General features: G+C 42.0%; 1 protein-coding gene across 5 annotated transcripts in view; it reads right to left on the bottom strand.

Annotated features, from left to right (window-relative positions):
• The window catches only part of LOC106938595 (arf-GAP with Rho-GAP domain, ANK repeat and PH domain-containing protein 2), a 48,848-nt gene extending 34,503 nt beyond the window's left edge, over positions 1-14,345 (bottom strand). The window contains exons 1-7 of one of the 5 annotated variants that reach the window (XM_015020688.1): positions 14,177-14,345; positions 11,853-11,972; positions 9,109-9,983; positions 6,234-6,307; positions 2,254-2,330; positions 1,861-1,922; positions 203-538 (exon numbers count right to left, since the gene is read on the bottom strand). In XM_015020688.1, the coding sequence (XP_014876174.1) occupies positions 203-538; positions 1,861-1,922; positions 2,254-2,330; positions 6,234-6,307; positions 9,109-9,920 (1,361 nt within the window). In that variant the 5' untranslated portion in view covers positions 9,921-9,983; positions 11,853-11,972; positions 14,177-14,345. Of the gene's footprint in view, positions 1-202; positions 539-1,860; positions 1,923-2,253; positions 2,331-6,233; positions 6,308-9,108; positions 9,984-11,841; positions 11,973-13,945; positions 14,087-14,176 lie in introns of those variants that run through there. The other 4 variants (XM_015020689.1, XM_015020687.1, XM_015020692.1 and 1 more) reach the window with 4 other exon arrangements.
• Between the last annotated feature and the right edge of the window lie 540 nt (positions 14,346-14,885).

Here is a 14,885-nt window from a genome sequence, read left to right as displayed (position 1 = left end):
GAGAGGGTTTGATAGTACGTGCAAGAGGGTTTGATAGTACGTGCAAGAGGGTTTGATAGTACGTGCAAGAGGGTTTGATAGTACGTGTAAGAGGGTTTGATAGCGAATGTGAGAGGGTTTGATAGTACGTGTGAGAGGGTTTGATAGTACGTGTAAGAGAGTTTGTATGTTTTGGCCTATGGGGCCTCTCATACTAACTCACCCCTGAGGTGACAACTTGTCCAGCCAGCCCACTTTGACCGCTTGTTTGGGAGCTCCGTAGAAGCAGGCGTACGGCGAGATATCGGGCTCTGCGCTGTCCGTCACAATCCCTCGACAGTTTGCAGACTCCGTGTAGAGGTCGCACTCCACCATGATCATGGACTCGTCTTCGGGGACGGGGCTCGCCAAACCAGCCGGGGCAGTGTCGGGGGTCGTGGAAAAAGCCGTGTCCAGACTGGCCCGAGGTAGCATGCTGGCACACATTTTCACGGTCGAGTATCCGTCTGCGTTGGGGACAGGTGGGGACGGAGGACTCTCTTTTTCTTTGGCTTTTTTTCTGCAAGAGCACATATGACGTGGAGAATTCAAAAACGGATGTAACCTGACTTTATAGCGCTCTATATGTAATCTCTCAAAGCGTAGTAAATGATATAATCACGACACTTGAAATACATTAGAACTGCTGGCGATGTTGGTCTATGTTGGTCTCACGGACAAAAAAAAAAAAAAGTAAAACTCAAAACAAAATTAATTTCTTACCTGAAGATTCAGGAAGTTTATGGCTCGACAAAAATAAAAGATAAAAGACCTCTTAGCCTAGCTGCAGAGCTACATAATTAGCTAACAAGCACAGTGAATGCAACATTGATCCTCGCATCTAAACTTCTGCAAGGCTAATCATTGAATTTCCTAAAACGTTGAGATAATCATTTGCTAAGCATTAATGAGAGGCAGGGAGTGATGTATACCCCTACTTATTTTTCTTATTCATATACAAAAAAAAAATTTGTGAAATTAATGTTTTAACTGCTCGCGCACACAGTTCCTCACAGATTCACTGAAACAGCTGGTGCTTTTTCCACGTTAAAAGGACAAACTTCAATGAATTTTATTAGGAAACCAGCAAACTACTGTAAAGCGGAAGGAAAATATAACGTTCTTATAACTAGAAATCTCAAATGCCTGGCATTCATTTGTAGTCACTCCTCGCCCGTTCATGTGTGCCCGCTGAAGAACGGCCATGTTTTTGGTAAGTTTTCATACCGAGACAAAGGAACTTGACTCTCCGTTTGCTCATTAGGCGGCAGACAATTCTTGCTCTGGATTCCGATGCGTGCTACACTTTTCAGATGCTGCGGATTTCATAGATCGTTTCTATTGACTTTACACTTATGAATTGCTAAAATCTATTTAAGCAACGCATAAGATCTAAATGAAACATGCTGAACTTCGTGGCTGTGAAGTGCAGAACAATGTGAATTCAAGGCTTTTCATCAGCATTCTAGAAGCAGGGAAGGCAGCTTCCCCTGTTCGCGGCCAGCATGCCTAGGTGGGCCCCATGTGGGGGAAAGGAGGGCTGATATATGGGTCCCATATGGGTTTGTCCGCGGGTTCCACGATGGCCCCACATGGGTTTGTCCATGTAGGGTCACAGCCCAAATGGGCCCCACATGGGCCCTAAATGGACAAATCCATGTGGGCCACCACCATATAGGGCCCATGTGGGCTATAGCCCTACATGGGCAAACCCATGTGGGGCCATCGTGGAACCCACGGACAAACCCATATGGCCTGCCCTCCTTTTCCCCACATGGGGCCCACCCAGGCATGCTGGTAGGGTTGCACCTTGTGAAGGCGGCATCAGATCAGCATACACACCTCTTTTTCTTCGGTTTCATCCTGGCCTTAAAGCCCTGCAACCCGTCTTTGGCGCCTTTTTCCTACAGAGAGCAGCAGAGATTAGCATCGGACGAAAAGAACGCGTCCATCTTTCAGCAGGACACCCTTATCAAGTCGGCGCCCTAAACTATGTTAACTTTAGTAGCGGGGTGACATTTCAATTAACCTCAGGGGGGGGAGAGCACACTGAAACAAGCACATTTTCCACTCTGCAATGTGTTCGCGGGTGACATCATTAACACTGCGAAGGGAAGTTCGGTGTGAGTGTGGCTGAAACAGCAGAGATGCTGGTGAAAGATCTGAGAAACGCTGGTTCCTCTTTGTCGAGCTGCTCGTCACTCGTCCACGAGTGGGAGTGTTGCGCCGTCTTACCGGAGCCGAGCCGGGCTTGTTGTACAGGAATATTTCTCCGTAGGGAGCGATGGGCGTCAAGGTTCTTTGAAGTGGAGCTAAAAAGGAGACAGAAACAAACACAAAGGTGGCTTTGTCGAAGAGTTGGAACTTTAAAAAAAAAAAAAAAGAAAGAAAGAAAAAAAACATGGCGTGAAGGCCTAAAATGTGGAGCTTGAAAGTGAGCAGCTTAACCGAATTGTTCCGGTTGAATTTCAAATCACTTAGATGTTATAGGGCTCTTTCATTTAACCAACTCATTGATCTGAGTAAACGTCTTAGCCCTTGATCCATCCAGGCACAAACCAATTATTATTTTTTTTTTCCCCCCTCCCTTTATGCCTCAGCGTGCCTATCTCTCCGCCTCGGCCCTCTTCTTTACGCTAATGGGAGTCTGATCCTCCTCGGACCGTCTCAAACGAACAGCATCGCTGCCAAGACTGTCTTCTCCGTCTTTTGTTCCTGCAGGAACTGTGGTCGGCGGAAAGCGAGGATGAAGAAGAAGAAGAAGAAGAAGAGAGAGAGAGAGACTCAAACCAGACACTATTAGTCTGGAGACCTGGAGCTACAGCGCGTAGGCCGCTTCCTGTCACCGTGAAAAATGACACTACTCCCTCCTGAGGATTGTGAAGGCCAGAAGTTGTCGCCACAGGGCCAGACATACACACACACACACACAGAGAGAGAGAGAGACATCGGCGGTTGGACAGATGCGCTTTGAGACTTTACAAAGATTGAATCACCCTCAGACACTTAAAGACGCCTTGAGACAAAACAAAGATATAAAAGGGCAGAGGACCAAATGAAAAGACTGCCACATAAATGTTGGTGTTTTTAACATCCAGCAGAAAGTTTCTTTCTCCAATTATCCTCGCCATTATAGGAGAGCACGCGGGGCAAGTAGTCGGTTTTGCAAGCCGTATGAAGAGGTCAGAATGCTGGATGATGGACTGCACTCCGACACTGCAACCCTCTCCACGGAGAAGCTTGGTGGGCAGATAGCGACCATCAATCACCTTCTATCAGCCGACCTTCAGGCCACTCGTGGGTCTCTCCGAGGGGCCCCGCTGATGCCACTGCACTCTATTGCTGTCTGTTCCCCTCTACCGTTCTCTCAGAGGCTTTGTGTCTGCTATGCGCCGTCGTTTCTCTCAGAGGATTCTTTATCTGCTTTGGACCAGACTTTGTTCAGCAGCAGTCTGGGCAACCTCGACACCGCTATCGGGCTCGGAGTTAGTAAAGAGATGAGTCAAGTCAGGGACGCGCAGGTCACGTTGTAATTAACACTTTTTTTTTTTTGACGCCCTCTATGCTGAGAGAGAAGCTTAGACAATTAAACAAAGTACATATTTTTTATTGTTTAATCGTTTGCTGTGACAGGAGGTACCGCATCCTGACACATTGGAAAAAAACTACTACGATTGTCTAAATTGGATCAAAATTAAGGGGGTTTTTGTAGACCGAAATGTCCTTGTCCAGTTCTTAATAGGTAAGCAGGTTTATTGGGATCAAGGGAGTGGAATTCAGCGTTCTGCTGCATCGGGTACATTAGTAAATCAAATTATCTGCAAAGTCATTCTCATTTTAGTTCTGTTTCCAAATCATTTTTTTTTTTTTTTAAACCTGGCAGAGAAATGTCTGTCTTTTCCAACTCTCACCTGTGATCATGGCCAAAAGAACAACCTCCGTCACGCGGAGCTGAACTGTAGCTATTCTGCATTGGAAGAAGTTTATTGTGATGCTTTCAGGCACAGTCTGTTAGAGTTTTTAATAGATCTGAACATGTATTTTCTTGGATTAAAAATGGCAAAAAGTTGTTTTTCCCTTTTTGTTTGAATCTTGTTTGATTCTAAGAAAGAAAACCAACGTAAGTTCCTCTCAAGTTGTCTATTACCAACTTAACCTCAAATTCTTAGTCTTTTTTCGACTCAGGTTATTAATAATAAAAGGTTTTTTAATGACAACACTGATTTTTACTCTTGTAAATCTGTAGTTTTCAAATTGCATACATTTGTGTTCAGTACTACCACCTCCATCAGCACATCATAGCTCTTCAAAAAAAAAAAAATTAAACCTTTTATTCCAGTGATCCATTACACTTTTGTTATATTTGTTTTTGTTTTAATAATATTGCCAGTGATTAAATTTTATTCTTCCTTTTGGTACGCCATACCCAGCTTCCCCAGATAAAGAAGAATAAAAAATAAAATAAAAATAAAAAAGGATCATCTGATCTGTCTGGCAACGATCTGACACACAGCAATTTGGAATTTAATTCACAACGTTATCCATTTGCACTGACGACAGATTTCCTTTCATCTCCAGGATAAACATTCACTGGTGATCTCTTAGAAATTCTCGGCACAGAAATTCCAAGACACCAGCTTCATATGCCCCTGAAATTAATGAGAATTTCTATCTAGATTTGCAGCCTTGTTTTTAACAGTCTTTCGGTGGCGAGAATCAGAATAGATGGAATGAAATGATCTCGACAGTGCGACTCCCGATATTTTCTCATTTTCCATTGTACTTACACGCCACGATCGATTGAAAGTGGAAACGCTACACAATACAGTGACGCCGCTACGTGCCGGCAGCTTTGAAAGCAGTTCGTTTCCCTTTCAAAACCCTGGAAAACACGACTTTCTTATGGTTTCCTTTGTTATGACTTCCTTCCTTGCCATGACATGTTTGCACCACAGATATACTTCAGATTTATAGAATTTTCAGAAAACTAACCGAGCTGCAAATATAAATGTCGAGTCAGACATTTGCGATTTTGTATGTGTGCCACTCACAAAAAAAAAAAAAAAAAAAAAAAAAAAAAAATCGCACAAGGCCTTATGTTGGAATGAGGGGCATCAGGGCTGCTGGAGCAAAACACTAAACAGAACATGTGCTGTTTTTGGAGCAGTGTCGAAGGACAAGGTGCAGAAATTAAATGCCTGCATGCCTCCAGCGATGCATTTTTACTGAATACATCCTTCTCTCAGACAGTACTGCACTTTTTCTTTTTTTTTTTTCTTTTTTTTTTTATGCATCCCACATCTCATCATGGAATAAACCCTTCAAATGTGCTCCACGAGAATCATATGTCAAATAACGTCTTCCTTGCTTGAATCTTAGTTAGGGGAATTTTTTTACTTGCTAGTTGAGACTCGGGCTCCCCATGTCCCTGTTCTGGGACGTATTTGGCTTCTTCTTCTCCTCCTCCTCGGTCTCTCTCAGCCTGCTTTGCATGCGTCTCGTCCTTGTTTCTCCCAACCCTCTCCCACTGTCTCGCCTCCCTGTCTATCCTCACTGCCTATTTTGTTCCACACGGACAGAAGTTGGCAAAACATCGCCTGCCAAGAGGCTACAGAGTTAGAGTAAAAGTTACCAATAACAATAAAGTAGATACAACAGATAAAATCTGTGTCAGAGGGCAGAGAAATAATCAGGAGAGTGACAAATATTGTTAACACCCTATGAAGGCTTACAAGTTTAAAGCTGTTTTGCGATAAGATCCTGTGAAAGAAAAGCATTATCCGCTCGTATGAGTCCAGTCTTTCCCCCCAACATACCCCCGGCTGGTGGGGGGGTGGGGGGGAATCGCTGAGCAAGCCGGATAAAAATCACTACACTACAAGCCTACTTGTCGCTACCAAAGTTAAACAACTTCAGGAAAACTTTGGAGAGAGCGGTGCGACAGGAATATATACCAAGGTCTCCCCGAGGAAGGAGATATGAGAGAGCATATGCCCGGCGAGATGAGCGCTTGAAACCGGGGTGTCGGCTTCTCCCGCGACGCAGCCTTCGAACAGCCCCGCCGCACCCACGCTCTACCCTTGGCTCTTCTCCCCTCCCCCCTCCCCCCAAGCCCCCAGCTTTCATTCGGGCAAACAACAGCACCGCTGACTCCGCTGCCGTATGAAATATTCATAGCCGAGATAAAGGGGATGTAGCCGAAAGTCTGTGCATACCTTTCTGTATGCCGTTTGCACCAGTGGGACGCTCTGAGCCGGTTAGGTGTTCAGGGCTGGTTGTTTGTGCGCTCCTGAGGAGGAAGCAGAATCAGTGGATTAGAACCAACAGTGGAGCTCGTGGGAGAAATAGTTAAGCATAAAGACCTTCAGAGCTGAGGAAAGTTTCACAACTCAAAAGGTCCAAATAAAAGTGCAGAGTGAAGGGCATTCGTTTCTGTGGGATACGTAATCGTACTCCTCCGGTTCCCCGTTGGTGTACGTCTGAAAGCAATGGCAACGTTGGCAAGCAAACAAGCACTTAATCCCCACCGATTTCAGCTATTTTTAATTTTTTTTTTTTATTTTTTTTTTTTTAGACACGGTTAAATCTAGTCTAAGTCTGGGCTTAATTTAGATTGAAATGGTGCGACTTCACCTGCAAACAAGCAGCTTAGTCTGGAGAACGCTTCAATGTGGCCTGATTAATACAATTTTTGTAACGAATTTTAGAACAAAGTTCTTTCAGAGAGAAATAAAAGACAACCCGGTCTGGTCTCAGAAATGCGCGATACATTTGCTGCTGCCAGGGGTGGCACAACAAGTTATAAGGTTTTTGGGTATATAACTTTTCTCACATATTACCATTTTCTCCTAAGAGGCACTGTCTGTTTGCTCAGATTATCTTTGTCTGATTAAAATTTAACTTTGTCATCCAAAGTACTTTTTGCTCAGTGGTCGTTCCTGGGCTTGTAGAAACAAAGGAAGCCCTGATGCTTTGATTTCAAGCACCGTGACTTGTAGTTCATTTGAAGCATTTCTGTTGGCACACTGTCTCGGATTTTGGTAAAGAGATGTCCAAACATGTTCCCTGCAGAAATATACCGTTTGCTGTAAAAGCCAGTCTGTTAGCAGAGGACAGCAAGAGATTGTCATTGTACTATAAAATTGTAAAAAGAAAAAAGCATAGTTTTATTTTATTTTATTTCTTTTACATGTGCATATGCATTCACACCCACGCACGCACACACAAGATGCAAACTGTGATTTTTTTTTTTCTCAACGTTAGCACTGAAGTTCTCTTACAAATCTTCTCAATTCTAAAACTAGAACCTCGTTTCCGTTTATTAACATATGCGTCAATGGTCTAGTAATTGAAGAAAACGGTGCATATCAATGAAAAGGAAAGACTGATTATGCAGTGACCATCTCTTAAATCGTAAAGAACTTGATTGTTTTAAAGAAACGGATCAAACAGAATCCTCAAGTTGCTTCAAAATGTCCGGCTGTTCTGGTCTGTAGTTTGTCCCGATACTCCTGACCAGCCTTTGCCTACTAAGCTATGCTACAATCCTCCGTCTTAAACAGCAGAGGTTGCTTTGTTTTTTTATTGCAATATCTAAATTAGCTTTCATATGTCAGTCTTTTCACATATTGTAGGGCTATGAACTTTGAGGTTTAAATGCCAAGTGAGACTTTGAGAGGCTTGAGATGCAACTCTGAGCTCACAAGGAGTAGGATTGTTGCTTTTCAGGGATCAGCAACAGGAAAAGTTGCAGTTTCACTCTGAACCCAGTGCTGTTCTTTGCTGGAATTACTGGGCACAAACCACTGTGTGGGTAAGGTCAGTATCAGATTCTAATGGGATGATAAGCTTGGGTAAAAAAAAAAAAAAAACATCACATTTTAAAATGTGTTGAGATATTTGTGCAGAAATGCAAAACAAAAAATATCTTATATTTAAAAAAAAAAAAAAAAACACAAAACCAACAGCTACGTCTACTGTTGCTAAAATAACATTTTGGTTTTTTATATATCGTCTTTTTCATTTTTATTTACAGACTAAAGCAAAAATAAGGAGTAAAACCACATGAAATTTAACATAATTTTTTTTAAGTCTCAGTTTTGCAGAGTATTACATCTTTTTGCTTGATCTGATCTTTAGAGAGCAGCATAAGCATCCTTCGCTGGTTAGTGTCATTTTAGTCATGCTACTCCTTCAGGTGAGCCAGTAGGGACAGGAGATGAGAACTAAAAATCTCACTAAAGTTTTGTGGCATTTATCATAGTGATGATTAAAAAAAAAAAACTATTTGTTAGTCGCTTCCCCTCCGCCCCCCATTAATCTAATAATCATAAAGTTTTGAGATTTGGTGCTGCAACTATGCTGTTATAAAGTATAAAGTAATTGTATTCAATTGTATCTTAAGCATGTTTTTGTGGCTTGCACAGATCGCATAGAGATTATCAGAGTTCTCATGGGTTCACAAATTCTTTTTTCTTTTTTTCTGATGGCAATAAAATAAGGAAAACTGATCATCCCTACTAGCTAATCTACAGTTTAACAGACATCTTGTCTTAATGAGAATGATGGGTGGGGCCGTTTTAACTCTACATCGTTACTGGTTATGTTTTTCTCAACCACCGTATGGCACTTTACAGTAACAGGTCAACACTGCACTTCTCTATGCTTGATGCAGCTTTGGAAAATCCTGGCACCTTTTACCTTTTTATGCATCAGACTAGTAATCATACACTCTGCCAAAATCAAAGCTTTCTGAGCTTGGTTGCAACGGACTCATGCTTTTGTGCATATTTTATTTTTAAACATATTTTTACAGTGGGTGGGCTGCCTAGTAGAGCCGTTGAGGTTCTGCCATTGGTAGTAATAATTTGCTGGAATGCAGCAGATGATTCTCAACTAATTAATGCTGTGGCTGCAATTAATTTCTTAAACCCCCACTGTGTAAATGCGCACACCGAGTATAGCGCAAAAACGTTCTGGATGACTCGTCTAATGAGCACGACGTGTGTGTAAATGCTACGGCGGGTCTATAAAAGGAGAATCGAGTTTTATTAACTCTACAGCTACGCTTTTTAACTTAAAAAGCAGTACCTGTCCAGGAGCGCAGCAGCAGGTTCGCTGGGGATTTCAGGAACAGGCCGGTGCCTTAACCGGTAGGAGCGGGTAAGTCGCGGGCCGGCTGGTTGTGCCTCGTAGATTGAGTTTTCCACCATCTCACCATAAAAATCCTCTTGGTCTTCAGCTAGCACTAGACGGAGAGCATCGGTTGCAGAGGGCACAGAGTCACAGTTCCACTGACACTGCTCTTCTGAAGAGGCCTCGAAATCGGAGGGCGTTTCCGAGGTGGGAAGCGATTCATTGCTGCTGCTCGAGAGCATGGAGGTAGGAAAGCAGGGACGTGAGGACACAGACGTCTGTGCAAGCTGGAGGTTTCGTGGGGCAGGTACTGGTGGAATAATATGTCGGCGACCGGGCTGGTTCTCAGGATCTGGTGTTAGTCCTGCACCTGCAGGCAAAGTCTGACTCCCTTCCACATTATAGTCCCTGTTCTCCTTCGGTTGGTTATGTTGACAGGACACCCCCGTGCTTCGGTAATTACGGAAAACGTGTCTCGGGAGTAACGGTGGCTTCTTTTGATTCCCATCACTCTCCCGAGTATCCTGCTCGCTTTCACCTCTCTCTCCACCCTCTTGCTTCAACCCTTGTGCCTCCAAACTCCAGAGGATTCGTTTACGGTGGCCGGTCGGCAGCACCTGGAGCTCCAGGAGTCGCTCATCTGTGAGTCCTCTGCAGTCTTCCACAACCCGATATCCAGCCTTCTGGAAGAAGGAGATGTACTGCGACAAGCGAAGGGTCATCAGCCACTCCTCGATATTGTATCGAGATTCTTGAGGCTCCAACATGGTGCTCTAATCCCACGTCTGAAGCTTTAGCAAGACATGGAGAACAAGGAGGCCACCTTCACACTGTGGAGACACACAAGACAACATCAACAGATAGGCGATACATTTTTTTTTTTTTTTTGCCTTGTTAATGTGTAATTAAAATAAAAGGTACCACAAAGGGGATATACTTAACACTAAATGGCCATATCAGGTTTTATGGTGCACAGAAGTTCTGCAGGTGTAAAATTCAATGCTGGGGCTTGTAAAGGTATTTTCTGCGAGAACAAAATTGTATCTAATGTAAACCAACATAAAAAGTCTGAGACAAACCAACGGTTCAATTTCTTGCCATGCTTAATCAGTCGGTGACCAGAGCTAAGAGGTTTTCTGCTTGACGATCGTAACAAGGTTAACCGTTTTGATTGTGGCTTCCATCAGACCGTCAGTGCATTTCGCCCACCGATGGCAGGAAAGTAGCTCAGGTTAATCTCAAAGTTTTAGGTTACAATAAATAAGTTGAAAGTAAAAAAAAAAAAAGGAACACGTTTAATACATTCAGATTGTGATGCGTGCATTTTTGTTTTAAAATGCATATTTGAAAAAAAGTCTGCCAAATGTTTCCAGTGTGGAACTAATGTTTGATCTGCCGTTTAGGATAGATCGATAATTTCAAGAACACAATGAATGAATGAATGAATCTGATCCTTTTGAACTTTCACCCTTAATATACGTGTTGTATTTTGTTTAAACCCGTTGGAAAACTACAGCGAGGTAGCTAGCATTTTGCTTTCAGAAGAAAATAGAAAAACTAACTCTTTTTTTTTTCTATTTTAATTTTGCATTAACCGAGTCAACAGTTCAAAAAAGATTAGTCTTCTCGATATTTTTTTTCTATATATCCTAATCAAGGAGCTAAACTATATGGAATAAATATGTATTAAAATCCATACACGTTTTATTTGGATAGCTTTCTCTGTTCAACAACCAAGAGAATATAAACAGATTTTCCAGTTACTCTAAAACATTTTACTTTGAATAACCAACATGTATGTTTAACTACAAGTTAAAGAAATAATTGTATGCAATATAATAGTTCTAAGTGTGAAACTGGCACTAGTCTTAAACCACTATTGACAAGTGGGAGAACTCAGCAATACTTGGAGAGAGGTATAAAGGCACACCGAGGTTTTAACAAGTGACGGAAACCATTAAAACTGATCCTTGTACCGTCATATAAAACGGAATGACAGGAAAAGTGACCAAAGTTTTTTCTGGCTGTACGGATCCAGGAGCAGAACGCAGAACTACCCCGACATGTCGCTGCTAAACTGGCAGAAAGATTGCACTTCTATGTTTCCCCCCCCCCCGCACAAACGAATTTGGCTGCACGACAAAGTTACAAACTTCTTGCTCGCTGAAAACGCTACCCCGTTGCTGCTAATAAGCCAACACTGTTTTAAAACTAAAAACTGGCAGGTTACAGGCTGGTTGGCAAGCTGTTGAAATAAAGGCAAAAATCATGTTATAAAAAGGAACTTGGTATCATTACACAAGGGTATGCTGTGAAAAAACTCATGCAGGCCAAGTCAAAACAAAAAGAATAAAAATGCCTCGGTTCTCGCATCTCAACTGTTGGGCTCTGTGCAAACAAGCAACTTTTATGTAAAAAAAAATAAAAATAAAAAAAATACAATGACAATTTCAAAGTTGGTTTCACACTTTAGTCTTACTCGAGGCAGTTGTCACAAGAAATAGTTTGGCACATCACTGCGTCCAATCACAAAACAGTAGGTCATGGGCAGAGTGTTAACTGTTCGACTTGTTTCTGGTTTTTGTTTTGCTCAGTTTTTATCAGATAATTTCAAGTCATGTTTAGTACTATGCAACAATGACAAATAAAGCCAAGTCAGAGTAATGTACAACTAGCAAACAGACCTACATTTACAATACCTTTGGAGGCGGCAGCAGGAAACAGCAATAGCTCTGATGAAACAGCAGCTGACATCAAAACTTAAGCTTTACCAGAATGAACCGGCATGTTTTTCTTCTTCTTTGCCGATACGCTAAACCCTGTGGGAAAATCTAGCTTCTTACACACACACACACACACACACACACACACACGCACACTTGAAACTCACAGGGAGATGCATAAACATCAGCTTCAAAATATGTCCACTTCTCTTTTAGGTTACAAAGCTGCCACTCACAGCGGACCTGTACCGCTACTTCTGCTTTTGAGAAACATTCTTCAGGCGCTCGTGAATTTACTCTAAAAGGATGTCTCAAACGGTGAACAGAAACTTGCTTCCAGTTAGCTTACTTACGAAAGCAAAATGAGATTTTTTTTTTTTAAGATCGTAAAAAACTGTACGCCCCCCCCCGCACCCCCGACATGGATGCGACTGCAACAAGAGCTGCAAGTGGCTGTGTGAGAATAAGCTGGAGTCAAGTCTTTGGAGGTAGCCTAGTACCGTAGCAGTGGTGTAGAGAGCCAGCTACACAAAGAAGATACTAAACCACAGACATTAATAAAGAGAAGGCAGAGGAGTCTTAATCTACAGCTACACTGCCTTGTTATCAAAGCCACACATCAGCTTCAGAGAGAGAGAAAAGGAGAAAAAGAGAACTCAATCAGCTAGGTTTGCACATGCCTCGTGAGTATGAAGACATATTTAGCAACAAAAAAAGGTGGTGATGTGTTTTGCATCATGTTCCTGCTGCACGACCCAGCTCAAGGCCCCAAACCAATGGTCAGACTGGTTTTTCTGAAATGTTTTCTTGTTTTGCACGCATTTAAGAAAAGCACTGACCTGAGATTTATGTGGTACGTTATACCAATAATAAAGTTTGACCTTAACTGAGGCCTACAGTGCTATCGCTCTGGGATTTCTCGTGACGTCCCACAAGAGCAGTTGATGAACTTTCGGTGTACAGCCGGCTGCTTCTACGCAGGTTTACCGCCGCTTCTTGTTTTCTCCATTGCTGAATAGTTCTCATTGTGTACCATCAGGAATCTCTTAAAAAAAAAAAAAAAAAAAACACCTTGGTAAAACTCTCCAGATTGATACATGTTGGCAGCTTTGTTCGCTTTTTGAGATCGTTTTGCCTACTTCATGCAGTCAAACAGCTTTCGTTCGACTGCTTTCTTGATTCTACTGACTTGAGGAGTAAAGTTCAAGCCTGGATGTGGCTAATGAAACTGAAACAAGCTTTTCAAATAAAGCGGTTAATCACAGATACTTGATGATTTAACAAGGACAAGGGATTACTTTTTTAAAAACAAGTTAGTTTGGATAGTTTTTTCTTATCATGCTATTGGAATATAGCATGTTGCATTTACTTTGGTAACTTGAAACACAACTGCGCAAAAGAAAGTTGCAGGTACTGTTGTGCGGTTCAATCACTGCGTGAGTCACAGTATGCACGTCCATGCATGCACACAAATACAAAACTGTACAATGCCACTGCTTTCTGTGCATCTCTTTGAACAAAGTCCACCCTGTGTTTTCTTCCTTGTTTGAGAGTAATATTACCCGGGTGTGTTTCACATCAAGCTCAGGCGCCCCGAAACCTTAAGACATTCTCCAAACGGTTCCCTTAATATGCCATGCTACTTAAAACTCAAGTAAAATAGATTATTAATTAGATTAATAGCCGTGGAGGTACGCTGAGGTTTTTTTTTTTTTTTATGGGAGTGTTTTCATTGAGCAATCCACGTGTGGTGCTGCTCAAGCCCTGGTTTCACTTCGGGATGAACGGTCTTACACCGAAAATATAATGTAAATGTCACCTATTTTAAAAAACCGCTAAACGCAGCCTGGTCGAGAATCCATATCATACGTCACTACTTACGTCCTCTCCTCTAACGCGGACGTAAGAAACTAATCTCTCTTTTTCTTTCTTTTTTTCTTCTTTTTTTTTGTACTAAAGGTGGTGTATTCCGCCCGGTCTTGATTCGCTTTTTGAACAAACGTACCACTCGAGGACGTGTGTGTGTGTGTGTGTGTGTGTGTGTGTGCAGCTGGGTAAGAAAAGCTTACCTGCAACTTAAGAACAGAAAGAAACTTCCGGCATTTTATCCGCACACCTTTACTTCCCTCGAGTCTTTTTCTAATAACGCTGCTTTGAATTTCAACCCCAGAGTTCAAGTCACTCGGCTGTTTCCGTCATTGAGTAAAATGAGCTCCACGCCCATCAGGGAACCATCCCCCCCTTAACTTCTACAAAAAAAAAAAAAAAAAAAAGTCATCAGTGTTTATTGTGACACTTACCAGCAGTTAAGATGACCCAGTATAAGGACGTGACATTGTTAGAGAGAATGGCGAGATGTCGTTGTTCAGAGCGCACAGGAATGTGTGAAGTTTTTCTGGGTATGCTGACATGCCTCTGCCTGATCCCGATGCTGCAGGCTATGGATTCAGCACAGGCAGGAATGCAGCCGGCAACACGCTGGTACAGCAATGAAAAATCATTAAAACGCAGCTACTTCCCATGTAGACCCTACGATCTGAAATGTAGAAAAGTCTGATATTTACTTTCTTTGTTGTTGTTGTTGTTGTTGTTGTTCATTTATTCCATGGGGAAAGAAATCTGCCATCAAGAGAAAAAAAAAAACGCTTTACATTTTCAGCTGATCAGAGGGTTCTCGTGTTAATCAATAATCCATGACTTCCTGCAGCCACTCTGTAGGAAGTCAGGTCTCATAATTCAAGTAGAACAGGAAATGGCTATAAGTGAGCAGGTAGAAACATCATGATAGAGTTACAGAGAAATTAGAAGTCTGGATCAGACTTTGGTGAGCGGCAGAACAAAAAATAAACACATTTTTGTTTCTTCTGACATGCCATGAATATGTCTACACCATTATCATTTTTAATCATTTTATTGTTTAATTTCTGAAGAGGATCTAAAAAAAAAAAAAAAAAAAAAAAATCTTTTTTTTGTGACAAAAAGGGGTTTTTTCCCTTTTCTCACTTTTTT

This window comes from Poecilia latipinna, unplaced genomic scaffold (genome assembly GCF_001443285.1).
Source record: "Poecilia latipinna isolate Pla-1442-1.1 unplaced genomic scaffold, P_latipinna-1.0 Scaffold2638, whole genome shotgun sequence".
In the NCBI taxonomy this organism is placed as follows: domain Eukaryota; kingdom Metazoa; phylum Chordata; class Actinopteri; order Cyprinodontiformes; family Poeciliidae; genus Poecilia; species Poecilia latipinna.
Note: the sequence above shows the minus strand (reverse complement) of the source record. Positions and strands in the feature narration are given on the sequence as shown.